Genomic DNA, 15,093 nt, shown 5'->3' with positions numbered 1-15,093 from the left:
CAGAGAGCAAAGCCATTCGCCCTGGCGGTAGAAGGGGCTGCGCCCATCCTGAAGCCCCAGAAGCTGACCTACTTCTTCCTGGGCCCTGGGGGTAGGAAGAGGTACAGGGTGGATACCGCTTTGCACGCGGTGGTAAGTGGTATCACAGTTCCCAGCACCCTGCCACGGCACAGGTGGATCCTGACGCAAGTAACAAAAGCCCAGCCAACACAGGGTTAAACACGAGTTTACTTTTGTCATAACAAGAAGCTGGTAGGCAGAGTCCCAGAGGGAGCAGCTCTGCAGGCCCTTCCTTCTCGGCTCTGGCCGGGATGTGGCCCTGCTCATCTACTAAGTGGCAGCCGCACCCCAGCACCCCATCCTCACTCCTCCGAAAACCCCAAATTGAGGCAGGTAACGGAGCCTGGCCTCCACAAACCCCCACCACTCACCCAGAGGGGCCTCCTCTTATGCCTCACTGGCCCGGCCATGGTCACAGCGGTCAGACAACGACTCTGCAGGGTGGTCAGCGGAGACCCCGAGCCAACCCCTCCCAATCCAGGGCCAAGCCAACGTGGTGGCTGCCTTCCTCCACCTACTCGAGGCCGACTGGACAGGAAAAGTGTCAGTTTCAAGAACCCAACCCCCTCCCCTCCCCTCCCCAGCCTCCAGGAGGGACTGGGTCGTGGGGGGAGAGCTGAAGAGTGTCTGCCGCTGAGCCGACGGCTGGCCGGTGCGCGGCTGGGTTAGGAGTCCGCGCTCTCCTCCTCCTCCTCTTCCGGCAGGATCTCCAAGCTGCTGTCCGGCTGCTGGACTGTGTCCGCGGGGGGCGGCGGAGCCGGCGGGGCCCGGGTGGGCGACAGCGGCAGTGGAGAGGCAGGGGGCGACGGGCTCTGGGACTCTGCGGGCGGCGCCAGACCCAGGACCTCCTGCACGTTGTGGGGCAGCTCCTGGAGGGGTCCCCGGTAGGGAGCGAAAAGTCAGCGGTCTGAAGGGGGTTGGGGGGCTCTCGGGAGAGGTCAGGGACTCACTCACCCGGCAGGCAGTCAGCTGCCGGTAAAGGGCCTCCGCCCGCGTCAGCACGTCCTCCACACTCAGCTTCATGGTCAGCTCGTTGATGTGCTGCGGGAGGGGACGGGTCAGGCCTGCCTGCCTGCAAGCCCTCAGCCACCACCGCCCCGGCGCCTACTCTTTGCCTCCTCATGCTGGGGACACACTGGAGGGAAGACCGGCTGGCCCTCTCCGGGTTCATAACGGAGCTCTGGGGGATCAGGGGAGGTCACGCTTTCTCAAGCTCCTTGCCAGGCACCCGCTACGGGGAAGGAAAAGGGGGCCAGGCCCCGCCCCCCGCGGCTCCGCCCCACCTTAATGCACTGGGGCAGGGGCAGGCTCCTCCCAACAAGCGGGGGCCAAGGCCTCAGTGAGGGCACTGCTGGCAGCCAGGGATGTGACCGGGCAGGAGAAAAAAGACCCCATCTCACAGCCAACCATACTTTCAATACTTCTGTTTCGAGTACCTACCACGGAAAGGGACTGTAACACGCGGGCAGTGCCAGCATCCACCCAGTTCACACCCAGCTGCTGTGTCTCCCCCACGCAGGTCAGGATGGGCAGGGGGAGGGTGCGGACTGGGAGGGAGCCAGGGTCTCACCTTGAGGATCTCATTGGAGCCGAAGCCCGAAAGCATGAGGGTGTCCCGCTCCATGTCCAAGATGGCACAGGCCACCAGCAGGTGCAGATTGGGGCCCGGGAGCCCTGTCCACAGCACCTAGTGGTGCAGGAGGGAGGGGGTCACGGCCAAGGCCCTGCCTGAGGTCCCATTCAGGCCTGCCCCAAGCTCTGCCCACCTCCCACCAACCTCTGGGGCCCGCCCATCGGCAAGAGCGCCCATCGCTTTCTCCTCAGCTCTCCCATCCGAACCGCCTGGCTCACCTCCCACAGCCTCAGGACATCCGGGAAGGGGAACTCCCTCTTGAACCAAATGAGCAGCCACCGGAAGCAGAAGCAGAGAGAGCCAGAGTCCTGGGCATCTAAGGGAGGACGGGGATGGAGGCAGAGCTCAGCCAGGAGCAAACTCCAGCCCAGCTCTAATTCACAGTGCAGGGTGGTTGGACTGGACTCCAAGAAATTACACTGGGAGTTCCCACCGTGGCTCAGCGGAAACGAATCTGACTAGCATCCATGAGGACGAAGCTTCGATCCCTGGCCTTGCTCAGAGGGATCCGGTATTGCTGTGGCTGTGGTGCAGGCCGGCGGCTACAGCTCGGATTAGACCCCTAGCCTGGGAACCTCCATGTGCAGTGGGAGTGGCCCTAGAAAAAAGGGCAAAAAAAAAAAAAAAAATCCGACGGCAACAGCTCAGGTCACTGTGAAAACACGGGTTCAATCCCTGGCCTGGCACAGTGGTTTTTGGGTTTTGGTTTATTTTTTTGTCTTTTTAGGGCTGTACTCGCGGCCTAAGGAGGTTCCCAGGCTAAGGGTCCAATCGGAGCTGTAGCCACCAGCCTACAGCAATGCCAGATCCAAGCCATGTCTGTGACCTATACCACAGGTCACAGCAATGCAAGATCTACTGTGCAAGGGCAGGGATCAAACCCGAAACCTCATGGTTCCTAGTCGGATTCGCTTCTGCTGCGCCACAACGGGAACTCCAAAGAGAGTTTTTTGTTTGTTTGTTTGGTTTTTGTCTTCATGGTATGTTAAAAGATCAGACACTGCCTTGGCTGCAGCTCAGATTCAATTCCTGGCCTGGGAACTTCCATATGCTGCAGGTGTGGCCATTAAGAAAAAAAAAAAAAAAGAAATGCCCCAAAGTAAGTGAGGTTACCATCATCTACATTCAGAAGGACAGTATTATTCAATGACAATTTTTACTTTCTTTTCTCATAAGTGAATTTTCTGCCTTTTTTTTTTTTTTTTTTTGCTTTTCAGGGCCGCACCTGCAGCATATGAAAGTTCCCAGGCTAGGGGTCTAATTGGAACTGCAGCGGCAGGTGTACACCACAGCCATAACAACGTGGGGTCTGAGCTGCATCTTCGACCTTCACCATAGCTTCACTCATCTTTGATCCCTGGAGTGAGGCCAGGGATCAAACCTGACTGAACCTTCATGGATACTAGGTGGATTCTTAAACCCGCTGAGCCACAACGGGAACTCCTCCATTTTTTACATTGTACAAGTAATACAGACCAATTTTTTTTTCCCCCAGCTATTCCTGCAACCACGTGGAAATTCTGGGGCCAGGGAATGAACCTGCATCACAGCAGCAAACCGAGCCACTACAATGATGACACCAGATCCTTAACCCACTGTGCCACAAGAGAACTCCAATGCAGACCAGTTTGAAAGCCCAGATGTGGCAGTTCCAGCCCCAGGACCCCAGAGAACCACTGTCCAATTCCGGCTCAGGGTGGGGAAAGGTAAGAGCTGGGTGGAGGTGAGGAGCTGGACACCGTGTCCCGGTCATCTGAAGTCTGCAGGACACGAAGGAGCCAGCTCACAGGGCAGTGGGGCCCAGGGCGGGCACCCACCTCTGCATTTGCAGAGGTTTTGCTCCAGATGGCAATCCTGCTGCAATGTGTCAGCTCTGGGTTCTGCGGGGACGTTTCTCCTGTTTGCCCTGGGCCACCCTCCCACCTCCCCACCCCCCGTGCCCCGCCCAGAGACAAGTACCCAGGAAATCGCAGAGCGGCGGGTCCAGCACCCTCAGGAGCAGCAGGAGTTGCCCGAGTTGCCGCTTCATGGTCTCCTGACTCTCCTCGAAGTTCCCGTGCTGCGGGAGCGAGGGCCACGTGAGGTGCCAGCCCCCGAGCCTTCGAGGGGGCCCGACTCCCGCCCCTGCCCTGAGCCTCACCACCAACTCCATGAAGCCGCAGAAACACCAGAAGGCATCCACCTCGTTCTGAGTGACGTAGAGGATTGGGGAGAGAAGGTCACTCATGCCCTGGACGTAACCTGGGGGGACACGCGGTCAGGGGCCGGCCCAGGCCTGTGGCGCCCCGCCCCCAGGGAAGGCCCCGCCCCCGGCTGCGCGCGCACCGCACCGAGGTCAAAGTGGTACATGCAGTAGGTGAGGAGGATGTCGTTCAGCAGGCCCAGCCCCGGGTTCTCGGGGCCCTCGTAAAATTTGTTGGTCCTGTCGGTGCGGCTCACGTCTCTCTCTGCGGGCACAGGGCGCAGCGCGCAAAGGTGGGAAAGGGGCCCTGTCCGTGCCGGCCGCCTGCATCCCAGGCAGAGATGGCTCGACCAGAAACCATCCCCAAACCAGAAACCATCCCAAACGCTCTCACGTGAGCGGGGCTCCAGGCTCACCCGCTGGCCGCACCCTCCCAGCAGCGCACAGCTACCGCGTCGTCAACAGATGAGGACACCGAGGCCCAGGGAGGTAAAACCACTCGCCAAGACCTCATAGTGAGGAGATGGCAGATTTGAACCCAAGGAGCCTAGCTCCTCTCCCCTGATCCCCCCTCCCCTGCCCGTCCATCCCTGCTCACCCCCATCTCACCCCCCACCCAACCCCGCAGGCGACCTCGCCCTGGGTCTTGGAGGGGAGGGGGCTCCCTCCAGCCTCTCCCCCCTGGGTTCTGGTCTCCCCCGACCCACCTATGAGGCTGCGGTATCCGTGCAGTAATGAGTTCCTCCGCTCCTGCTCGGGGCTCACAGATTTCCACTGCAGCTTCATGCGGAAATACTCGTCCCTGGGGGTGGGGGTGGGAAGAGGTGAGACCTAAGAACACCCCTGTCCCCCGCCTCCTCATCCTCCAGGGCTCGGCACATGCCACCACCCTGGAGCTGCCCTCTGACCACGCAGACCCACACAGGCCACCAGGTTATCACCATCTCGCCACCACCCCCATGCTTCCCCTTCCTGACTTCTCTCTTGACACTGAACACTCTTAGGGATTTTGTTCTAAGTCTGTCATCCCCACTGGACAGGGCATAGGAAGTGGGGGAGCAGGGACTAGGACACACAGCAGAAGAACAAGATAGACCTGGAACAGTGAGAGGTGGCCACATGGGGTTAGGAAGCCTGGTGCCAAGTGGTCGTCACGGAAAGACGTGCATGGTGCCAGGGGGAAAATGGCATCGGAGATGGGCTATGGGCCGGGCAGGTGCAGGGCCACCGCCTCCATCTCCTGTGTGTGCAGGTGGATGTTTGGGGAGCAAGCCCATCTGTGCGCCTGCAGCATGCTGGTGCCCGGCTGCCCACTGGGATACGTTGATCAAAAACCTCCAGTCGGAGTTCCCATCGTGGCTCAGCAGTTAATGAATCTGACTAGGAACTACGAGGACGCAGGTTCGATCCCTGGCCTCATTCAGTGGGTTAAAGACCCGGTGTTGTCATGAGCTGTGGTGTAGGTCTCAGACATGGCTTGGATCTGGTGTTGCTGTGGCTGTGGTGTAGGCCAGCAGCTACAGCTCCGATTCAACCCCTAGCCTGGGAACCTCCATATGCCGCGGATGTGGCCCTAAAAAGACAAAAAGGCAAAAACAAAAATCTCCAGTCAACCCAGGAGATGGGGGAGACCAGAGGCTGGCGCCCAGCCGGGCCTGGGGCCACGGCTTCTCACTCACGTTTTCTTGCGCACATGGGCCTTGTGTTCCTCGGCAGAGCCCTCCCAGCTCAGGTACCCCAGGAGGAACTTCCAGGCCTCCCGCCGAAGGCTGGGGCTCAGACCCTGGAGGGGAAGGGAGGGCAGCTCAGAGGGGCCTCCCCTTGGCCGCCCACCGGCCCTGCCCAGCCCTGCCCACTCATTCGGCTCCTCACCCCTGAGAAGATGCGGGCCTTCAGCTCAGGGACCTGCTGCAGACGGCCCTCGGGACCCACGTGGTGGGCCCACTCCTCCTCTGTGACCGGAGGTGCCCGCTCCACGGCCGGCCGCGGCCCCAGCTCCACCTTTGGGACACAGGGCTTGTGAGCACATGGCTCCGCTTGGCCCCATGGTGCTCCCCAGCCCCGTCAGAGCCCTTCTTAGCCGGATGGACAGACAAAACAGTCAGGATAGGACACATCTCCTTCCCTGGGTCAGAGAAAAAGTCACCCCCAGAAACAGGCCCCAGGGGCACAGGCTACAGGCCCAATGCGCAGAGTCACCAGGCAACCCGATGAGGAAGGCTTGGCCATTACCCCTCTCCCTGAGGACATGCAGTCACGTGCCCGAGGTGACAGCCAGAGAGCAGCAGCCTCCACCCCCAGACTCACACAGGAAATGACCTCGAACCCAGGCTCGGGCTCATCATCGGGGGCCGGAGGCAGGTCGGGGGAGGTGCCCTCCGGGTGCGGCTGCAGGGCCCCCCGGAAGAAGTTGGTCACGCGGGAGAAGCTGCTGAAGGTGGTGGAGTAGGGGTCCTGGAGGAAGCGCTGGGGACAGGGCGGGAGCGGTCACGGCCCGCCTCCCGGCCCCCCTTCCCTGCCCACTCCCGCAGCCGGCTGCCCCGCAGCCCAGCCGGGACTCACAGACACCACGTTGGAGCTGTCCTGGTCGAAAAGCTGCAGGTGGTGGAAGGAGTTGGAGAGGGCCGAGGAGTCGTGTGGGAAGACAAGGTAGAGGCGGGAGTCCTGCGGGGAACTGGGGGCGGCCGTTCGGTGACTCCCAGGGACACCCCCGGCCCCGGCGCTCAGGTCAGCGCCCCCCTGCCCTTGGGGAATGTCCCCTCTCAGGCCTGAGACCAGAGCTGGACCCACACCGGGGCCGGGCAGAGCTAGGTGGCCGAGGGCCTTCCACCTCCCTGTCCGGGGTGGCGGGTTCATGGACGGCGCCGACGGGAGGCGGCCCCAGGATGCTGCTCGTGGGGAGAGAGGTGCTCTCTATCCACCAGGGCCCCGAGAGGATGAGACAAACTTAGAGGGAAAAGAGCAACTGCATCCTGGGTCCGGGTCCTGCCTCATGTCAAACTGCCCATTATACGCGCCAGGCAGTTCTCTTTTTCTTTTCTTTTTTGTCTTTTTTTTTTTGGTCTTTTTCTGGGGCTGCTCCCGCAGCATGTGGAGGTTCCCAGGCTAGGGGCCTAATTGGAGCTGTAGCCGCTGGCCTACACCACAGCCACAGCAACTCAGGATCCGGGCCACGTCTGCGACCTAAACCACAGCTCACTGCCAATGCCGGATCCTTAACCCACTGAGCGAGGCCAGGGATCGAACCCTCAACTCATAGTTCCTAGTCGGATTTGTTAACCAGTGCGCCACAACAGGAACTCCTCTTTTCTTTTTTTTTTAAATGAGAGTTGCAACATCTACTTCAGGTTCACTCTAGTTTGGGGGGGGGTTGTATTTTTTTCTTTGTTGCCACATAGGCAGCATGTGGGAATTCCTGGGCCAGGGACCAAACCTACGCCACATAGCAGCAACCAGGGCCACAGCGGTAAGGACGCAGGAGCCTCACCCCGCTAGGCCCTCAGGGGACCCCCAGTTCTCGTTTTCGGCCTTTGACTGGCTTGTGTCTCCTTCTAGCCCTGAGGGGTCAGGCAGCAGCCGTGGAGGGATGGCCCGCGCTGGGAGAAGGCTCACCTGGCCAGGAGCAGGTAACGGCTGAGGACACGGAGCAGGGCGCGGGTGCCCCCGCGGTGGAAGTGCAGAGCGGGCAGGGAGCCTCCGGCCTGCGTGACCAGGACCAGGTATGCCCAGCTGAGGCCCGGCTTGGAACGGCGGATGGACTTGAGCTCCCCCAGACTCACCGAGAAGGCCCAGGAGCCCCGGGGGGAGCTGGGCTCTGCACCTTGGGGACAGCGCAGCGTTGGGAGCAGGCGGGGGAGCCAGGGGCGGCTCGGTTGTTCCTGAGAGCCCACCTCGAGCCAGCCCCAGGCCTCCCACCCTGTCCGTCTCACCTCCGACCCTCGACCCTCTCTTCACTCGGGATCCCAACCCTTGAGCCTCAACAACAGGCTGAGTTTCCTACACACGCCCCAGGCCGCTGGCTTTGCTCCTGTTGGGAGAGCAAACTCCCAAGCGCCCCTCAGAGCAGAGCCAGCCTCTGGCACCACCTTTGCCTGGGGGTGAGATACCTCCTCTAGGTCTCCAGCACCCTTGTGTGATGCACCCAAATTACCCTGTCACCCTGCACTTGGCACTTTGACAGCCCAAAGACTTCAGAGGCAGGACTTAACGTGGGGGAGCCTGGCAGGATGTGCAAAGACGGGAACCCCTGGAGACCTGGCCATGCTGGGAACCCCCCGAGACCCACCCACTCTCCTAGGATCGGAAGGCCAGTGCTGGGCGGCCGTCTTGACTGTGGGTAGCAAAGCCCGGGGAGCCATGACCGCTGAGGGTAAGTTGCATCTCCACCCGCCTGCCCCCCAGCAGCACCCGCTCAGCCTACCTCTCATGGGCTCTGAGTGGCGAGGCCGTGGCCGCACGGTGCTGATGACGGCCCAGTCGGGTTCATAGCCAGGGTCGAAGGTTGGTTCCTCTTCAGAGGGGCAGGAGTCACCCCCACTGGGATCCTTAGGGGAGGAAAGGAAAAGGGATTGAGGGCTCGTGGATTGAGAGTTTCCAGAGCTGAGACTCAAGGCCACCCTGGAAGGTACTCCCGCAAACAAAGAGGGGGACTGGGATGCAAAGAGGCCATAGCACTTGCTCTGGGTCACCCACTGCAGCCAGGGCCTAGGATTGGGCCGGGTGACTGGGTCTCACAGTGGCTCTCACCAAAGCACCCCCACGTGGGAAGCAGGGAGTTAAGCAGGGGCTGGGGTGCTTTGCAGACAGAGGGCTAGAGGTCACTGTGCTTAAAATAGGTAGTTAGTAGTTACTAGGGCAACTCGAATCAAAACCACGATCAGACACCACTGGGATGGCAAGAATAAAAAAAGACAGGTAGTGAGAAAAAGAATATATATATGTATATATATATGTATGTATGTATATATGTACGACTAGGTCACTTTGCTGTACTAAACCAATGGAAAAAAAGAAAAATCATTAAAAAAAAGACAGGTAATAACAAGTGTCGGTGAGGATGTGGAGAAACGGCCACCTCTTACACTGCTGGGACTGTAACATGGTACAGCCATTGTAGAAACAGGCTGGCAGGTCCTCGGAAGGTGAAATACAGAATTACCATATGACCCAGCAATTCCACTCCTGGGTGTACAGCCAAGAGAAGCCAACATGGATGGCCACACAAAAACTGAAACTCGAGTGTTCACAGCAGCACTATACATTATTAAACAACTCGACTGTCCTTCAAACTGATGCGTTAACAGCATGTGTACAGACCCATACAATAGAATTTTATTCAGCAGTAAAAAGGAAAGACTCTGCTGATAGATGCTGTGGTATGAATTTTCCTCTTTGCCACAAAGAACCACATACTGTATGATTCCATTTATTTTTTGAGAATTGCAATGATTTTTAAAAAATATGTATTTATTTATTTATTTTTCTTTTTAGGGCTGCACCCCCAGCATATGGAGGTTACCAGTCTAGGGGTCGAATTGGAACTGTAGCCACTGGCCTACACCCCAGCCACAGCAACGCAGGATCTGAGCCCTGTCTGTGACCTACAGCACCATTCACAGCAACGCCAGATCCTTAACCCACTGAACAAGGCCAGAGATCGTACCTGCACCCTCATGGATGCTAGTCAAATTTGTTTCTGCTGAGCCACAATGGGAACTCCTGGAAATATTGTATTTAATTAAATTTATTTATTTATGTTAGGGCCACACCTTCAGCATATGGAAGTTCCCAGGCTAGGGACCAAATTGGAGCTACAGCTGCTGGCCTAGGCCACAGTCACAGCAACGTAGGGTTGAGCCACATCCATGACCTACGTCGCACCCTGTGGCAACATCAGATCCTTAATCCACTGAGGGAGGCCAGGGATCAATCCCGCATCCTCATGGATACTAATCGGGTTCTTAACCTGCTAAGCCCCAACATGAACTCCATGCTTTGAAAATTCTAAATTTTCAGAAAGCTTGAACTTTACTGAGTTTTATGATAAGTGAATTCTATCTGAATAAAAGAAAAAAGTAGCTGGCTCACAGTTTGTTATGAAAATAATGTGAAGTACCCAACATGGGGCTGGTGGCGGTGTGTTAAGAGCTCAGGGGCCTGCTGGGCAGATTCAGGGCCATGCTGAGGGTTAGAGTGCAGTAAAAGTTGGAGTTCCCATCGTGGCACAGTGGTTAACGAATCCGACTGGGAACCATGAGGTTGCGGGTTCAATCCCTGGCCTTGCTTAGCGGGTTAAGGATCTGGTGTTGCCGTGAGCTGTGGTGTAGGTTGCAGACGCGTCTCGGATCTCACATTGCTGTGGCTCTGGTGTAGGCCGGCGGCTACAGCCCCGATTGGACCCCTAGCCTGGGAACCTCCATATGCTGCGGGAGCAGCCCCAGAAAAGCCAAAAAGACAAAAAAAAAAAGTTGATGGTGCTGGCCATGGGCCAGAGAGGAGGACAGGGAGGGGACAGAGTGTGTGAAGACTGCAGTGACTGAATTCATTCAAAACTAGAGTGCCTTCCTCTATGGCAAAGACTAAAAAGTTAAAGACTACATTTCCCAGGATCCCTTGCAGCTAGGGTTCCAGGCACAAGATAAGAGCCTACCAATCAGATGCACTCAGATCTACAAAGCAGAAATCAGATAAAGGCAACTTCCTGCCTCTCTGGCTGGTGTTTGGCTGATGAGGTAAGAGGAGGGGGGTCATCTTTATCTTCCCGCACACAGAGAGGCAGCTCAGTCCCTGGAAGTGAGGGGCTGAAGAGCACCTTGGACAGTAGTGGTCTTGACAGCTCCAGTGACAGTCCCATCCCCCACAGCCCTCATTCCGGCAATGGTGGCAGCTCCCTTGGCAGGTCAGTTCTGCAGTGTCCATCCTATTTTCTCATAGTCCTCCAGCCTTTGTAAGAATTCTATAAGCCTCTACTTCTTTGCATGTAGCCCCCTGCTGCCTTAAATAACTGAAACATTTTGATTCCTGCAGTGAAACCCTGCGTGATTAGAAGGACCCAGACTGTGGGTTTAGCTAACAGCCATTTCTGCTGCTTCTTCCAGGCTGACAGAGCCCTCCCCCAGCACAAGCTGAAATCTCCCAGCAGCTGCTTTCCTCGCCCTCCCTATGGTTCTGAGTGGCCTAGGGACTCAACTGTGGCCAGTGGGAAGTAAGAGCACATCTGTTTGAAGTTTGGAGGAGACTGAAGAAGGGAAGTTGGAATTTGAAGAAGGGAAATTCCCGAGAAAAAGGCCCTTAGAGGAGTAAGCACCTGTTCAGGCTAGCCTCTGGATGCTGTCAAGAGATGATATAGTATTTGGAGCTATGGCAACCCTAGGGCCATGAGGAGAAGGCCAAGGAATGACAGGGACACCTGTCCACATCCTGCCAAACCAGCCCCGTCAAAGCCATCTCTGCCCTTCGTGTTTTGTGACATGAAAAATTCGATGATTTCGCCAATTTTTGTTCTGTTTTGTTTGCTTTTTAGGGCCACACCTGTAGCATATGGAAGTTCCCAGGGTAGGGAATTGAATGGGAACTACAGCTGCCATCCTACACCACAGCCACAGCCATGCGGGATCCCAGTGGCATCTGTGGTCTACACCACAGCTCCTGGCAACGCTGGGTCCCCGATCCACTAAGCAAGGCCAAGGATCAAAACCGCATCTTCATGGATACCAGTTGGATTCATTTCCACCGCGCCACAACAGGAACTCCTGGCCAATGTTAATACAATTATAATGATAGCTAGTAGAGTTGTTTGCCAAATATTTGCAGCTCTGCCTCTTGGGCACACAGCAGGACTACAGCTCGTTGACCTGTCCTGGCTGAGTAGAGGTGTGCAACTAGTTCTGGCCAAAGGGCTAGCTAGGATGTTTATCACTTCCAGGCTGGACTGTTTAACTGTGAGCACAAGATTTCCAGAGCTTTCTTCCTCTCCACCACCAGGAATGGAGATCTTTAAGATGGTGGCTGCTCTATTAGCATGCTTCCTTGAGTAACCATGATGAGCAGAGCTCCTTGGCCAACCTGTGATACACATGTAGAGTAGGCAAAAACAGTTAAAAAAGCTGGTGCTCCAGCAGCCCTTTTGGACCAAGAGGCAGCCACGTGTTGAGGATGGATGCCACAAGCTGAGGATGACACAGCAAAGAATGAAAGAAGCTGGGTCACTGATAACATATATAAACCTGTACTGCTGACTTCTCGGCTTTGTCAAGTAGAGAAATGAGCTGCTGTCTTGCTTAGGCCCCCAGTACTCCTGTTTCTCTTACATATACAGCCAAATGCAACTCCTAACCAATGCAGGGGGCTTCTGGGAAATCTCTTGCTTCTCCTGATGAGAAGGAAAGGTGTGATTGGCACCCTGTTGGCCCCATTTTCCCTGCCTTCAAAGGCAGATGCAATGGCCTTTTAAGCTGGAACAGTCATTTAAAGCCTTCTTGGGCAGGCACGGTAGGGTCTCAGCACTTCCAGGCCCCAATGTCACCAACTAAGGACAGCAGCCCCATACCTCCTGGAATCTTATGAGATGAAAGAAACAAACTTGTTTGCTTAACTTGTTGTCAGTCCAGTTCTGTATTCCTTGGAGCTGACTGTGTCCGGAATTTATACCCTTCCCCTTGATGCCACCTCAACAGGTCTCTGTAATTTGAAAATGAGAGCGCCAAGGAAGATAGCAATATTCTCAAGAAAGGCACTCAGACCGCCTGTGAGATTAATGAAAAACACAAAATCCTGGTCGCTGTTTCTTCAGCTTCTATACAGGAGGCTGCAGACTCTCCATTTGAAACCGCGCAGCCCCAGCTAAAGCTTCGCCCCTTCTTTCTGGCCCCTCACACTGGCCTCCCTCCTGACCGCCCTGCCTCCAATCTCCCTCCATTCAGTCCTTCTCAGCCCCCAGGAGGACAGGGGCCAAGCTTCTCAGCCTGGTGTTTCCAGCAAACTTCTCTACAGATACATCCCACTTCCCCCTGCACCGTGAAACACACTTTCTCCTGCCATCACAGAAATATTTTATACATATTTTAAGACAGATATATATATAAAATATATATCTATTTTAAAATAGATATATATATGCTTTTTTTTTCCCCCCACTCCTGAGGCACGTGGAAGTTTGGAAGTTCCTGGGCCAGGGATTGGACCACACCACAGCAGCGACCCAAGCCACTGCAGTGACAACGCTAGATCTTTAACCCACTGTGCCACAGGGGAACTCCCTTGAAATATATTCTTGTCTCCTTCTCATTTTTGGAGTCCCAGCCCAGATGTCTGCTCCCCAGGAAAAGGTGGGCTCAGTGTATCTGGGTTCACATCCAAATTCCAACACCTCCCAGCCTTCCTGACCTCAGGAAAGGGGTTTCCTCTCATTATGTCTTGGTTTGTCAAAAACAGAGGGAAGACTTAGGCAGTGTCTGGGGTGGATTTATCTCTAGGTCCCAGCACCATCCAGCACAAGGCCTGGCAACAAGATATCTGGAAATGGAAAGGTGAGGTCTCGTACGCGGAGAAGGAAGGAATCCTGGCAAAGGGGGTGATTATACTCTGTCAGATCCTGTTCCCTCTTAGACACGCCCAAGAGACAGTGCCACACTCTGTCAAGTTCTGATGGGCTAGAACCGGAATCCACAGGCTACGCTGGCCTCCTGCACCCTGGCACGGCTCTCCCAAGAAGACAACACAGGGGGCTGAGGAGGGAGGCAGCTGTCCCCATGGACACAGATCTCAGAGTCTGCTTTCTTTCTGCGAATGGGCAGCTTCAGCCCCGTTTCACAGCGAAGAGGAAACCCAGGGGCAAAGAGCACTCAGATCCCAACCAGGGTCACACATGCTCCAAGGGTGGGTCTGGGATTGTACCCAGGTCCTTCAAATGCTTTCCACTCCCCAAGAGAAAAGCAAGTGGAGAAGGAGGAAGAAAGGGAGGCCTACCTTCTTGGAGAAGAGGATTTGGGTAGAATCTCCAGCCTCCTCTACAGGAGCCCAGTGCAGGAGGACATCATTGTCCTGAGGGAAGGAAACGGGTTGGAGAGGCTCCCCTCCAGAGTCCCCAATCCGTCTGTCCAAACTTCTTCCCGGTTCCGGACCCTCAGCCTTAGAAAGTCCCATCTCCTTCCAGCCTCCACCGCAGCCTTCATGAGGTCCCACTGCTGACCTCTGCACTATTCTACAGATGCCGCCTCCATCCCGCTCTGGACCTGCCCGTGCCCTTCCCTGCTCCCTCCTGGCCCACCTTCTCCACGACACGGATAACGCCGGCGATGAGGGAGTCTGGGTCTTGGTGTTTCTTGGCACTGGTGTGCAGGTACACGCCTCCCTTCTCAAACACCACCTGGAGATGGGGACTAGTGAAGGGCGGGGCCCAAAAGGGAGCCAATTGGAGCAGGCCAAGGAAGGAGCTATTCGCCAAGGGGCGGGCCCGAGGTACTATTACCTAGGTGATGGGATCAGGAGTGGAGAAGACTGAATACAGCCAGCCAGGCGTCAGGGACGCTGGAAATGGGGGTGGGGGGCGGGGTAGTAGAGGAAGAAGGAGTACATCCAAAGTGGGCGGGGCTGGAAGAGGGTCTTGGCAGCTCAGTGGGCGGGGCTAAATGATATGTGTCTCCTTAGGGCCTTGGAAAGAAGGGTGACAGTGCGTTTATTAAGGGAATGGTGTGTTTTGTTAAGGATGTGCCGGGCTCCCAGACCCCAGCAAAGCGTGAGAAGGAAGCGGACCACCGAAGGGGGGCGTTTCTCATAGACAGAAGCAAAAGAATGCGTCTTCAGTGCTTACCCTGTAACCGGCTCCCTCCATAGTCGCGGCCGAGGCCCTACTGCCCCGGCTCCCTCCTTTTCCGGGTCATCGTATTGTCACATCCGGATAGGAGACTCCCCTCAAGCCCAGAGAGTGGTAGCGGCTCTATCTGGTCTAGAACAGGAGTGGGTGTAACCATTTTTCAGAACAGGGTGGTTAGACTTGAACCACGAGGTTTCAAGTCACATGGCACAGACGCGAAAGGTGGAGCGGCCAGCGAGAGTGCGCAGGCGCAGTGTTACAGTCCTTACCGCGAAGTAAACAAGGAGGCGGGCCCAAGAACTCCACCCCCTCACTCAAGCCGGCTCGGAAAAACCTACTCCTTTTTCCATATTGTATACTGGCATCGAAGCCAAAATGATGCCATTTTGCTCGAGGGCACAGTCA

The 15,093-nt window shown here is 56.3% G+C and overlaps 1 protein-coding gene and 1 long non-coding RNA gene across 2 annotated transcripts; one reads left to right on the top strand and one right to left on the bottom strand.

Annotated features, from left to right (window-relative positions):
- Nucleotides 1-210: 210 nt before the first annotated feature.
- On the bottom strand, nt 211-14,865 carry TBC1D17 (TBC1 domain family member 17). Its single transcript, XM_047790128.1, has 17 exons — nt 14,686-14,865; nt 14,143-14,241; nt 13,842-13,916; nt 8,296-8,419; nt 7,488-7,695; nt 6,438-6,549; nt 6,183-6,341; nt 5,748-5,876; nt 5,555-5,658; nt 4,583-4,677; nt 4,024-4,140; nt 3,834-3,934; nt 3,653-3,752; nt 1,912-2,009; nt 1,631-1,747; nt 1,015-1,101; nt 211-929 (listed from the first exon to the last, which is right to left on the bottom strand). Exons 1-17 carry the CDS (start codon nt 14,704-14,706, stop codon nt 726-728), a joined length of 1,950 nt encoding a protein of 649 aa, XP_047646084.1. The 5' UTR covers nt 14,707-14,865; the 3' UTR covers nt 211-725.
- LOC125132625 (uncharacterized) lies at nt 7,622-11,410 on the top strand. The gene is made up of 3 exons (XR_007136285.1): nt 7,622-8,244; nt 10,646-10,773; nt 10,973-11,410. It is a non-coding gene; the product is annotated as an uncharacterized LOC125132625 (long non-coding RNA).
- Nucleotides 14,866-15,093: the final 228 nt, after the last annotated feature.

This window comes from Phacochoerus africanus, chromosome 8, assembly GCF_016906955.1.
Source record: "Phacochoerus africanus isolate WHEZ1 chromosome 8, ROS_Pafr_v1, whole genome shotgun sequence".
Taxonomy (NCBI): domain Eukaryota; kingdom Metazoa; phylum Chordata; class Mammalia; order Artiodactyla; family Suidae; genus Phacochoerus; species Phacochoerus africanus.
This window is presented reverse-complemented; position numbering and strand designations above follow the sequence as displayed.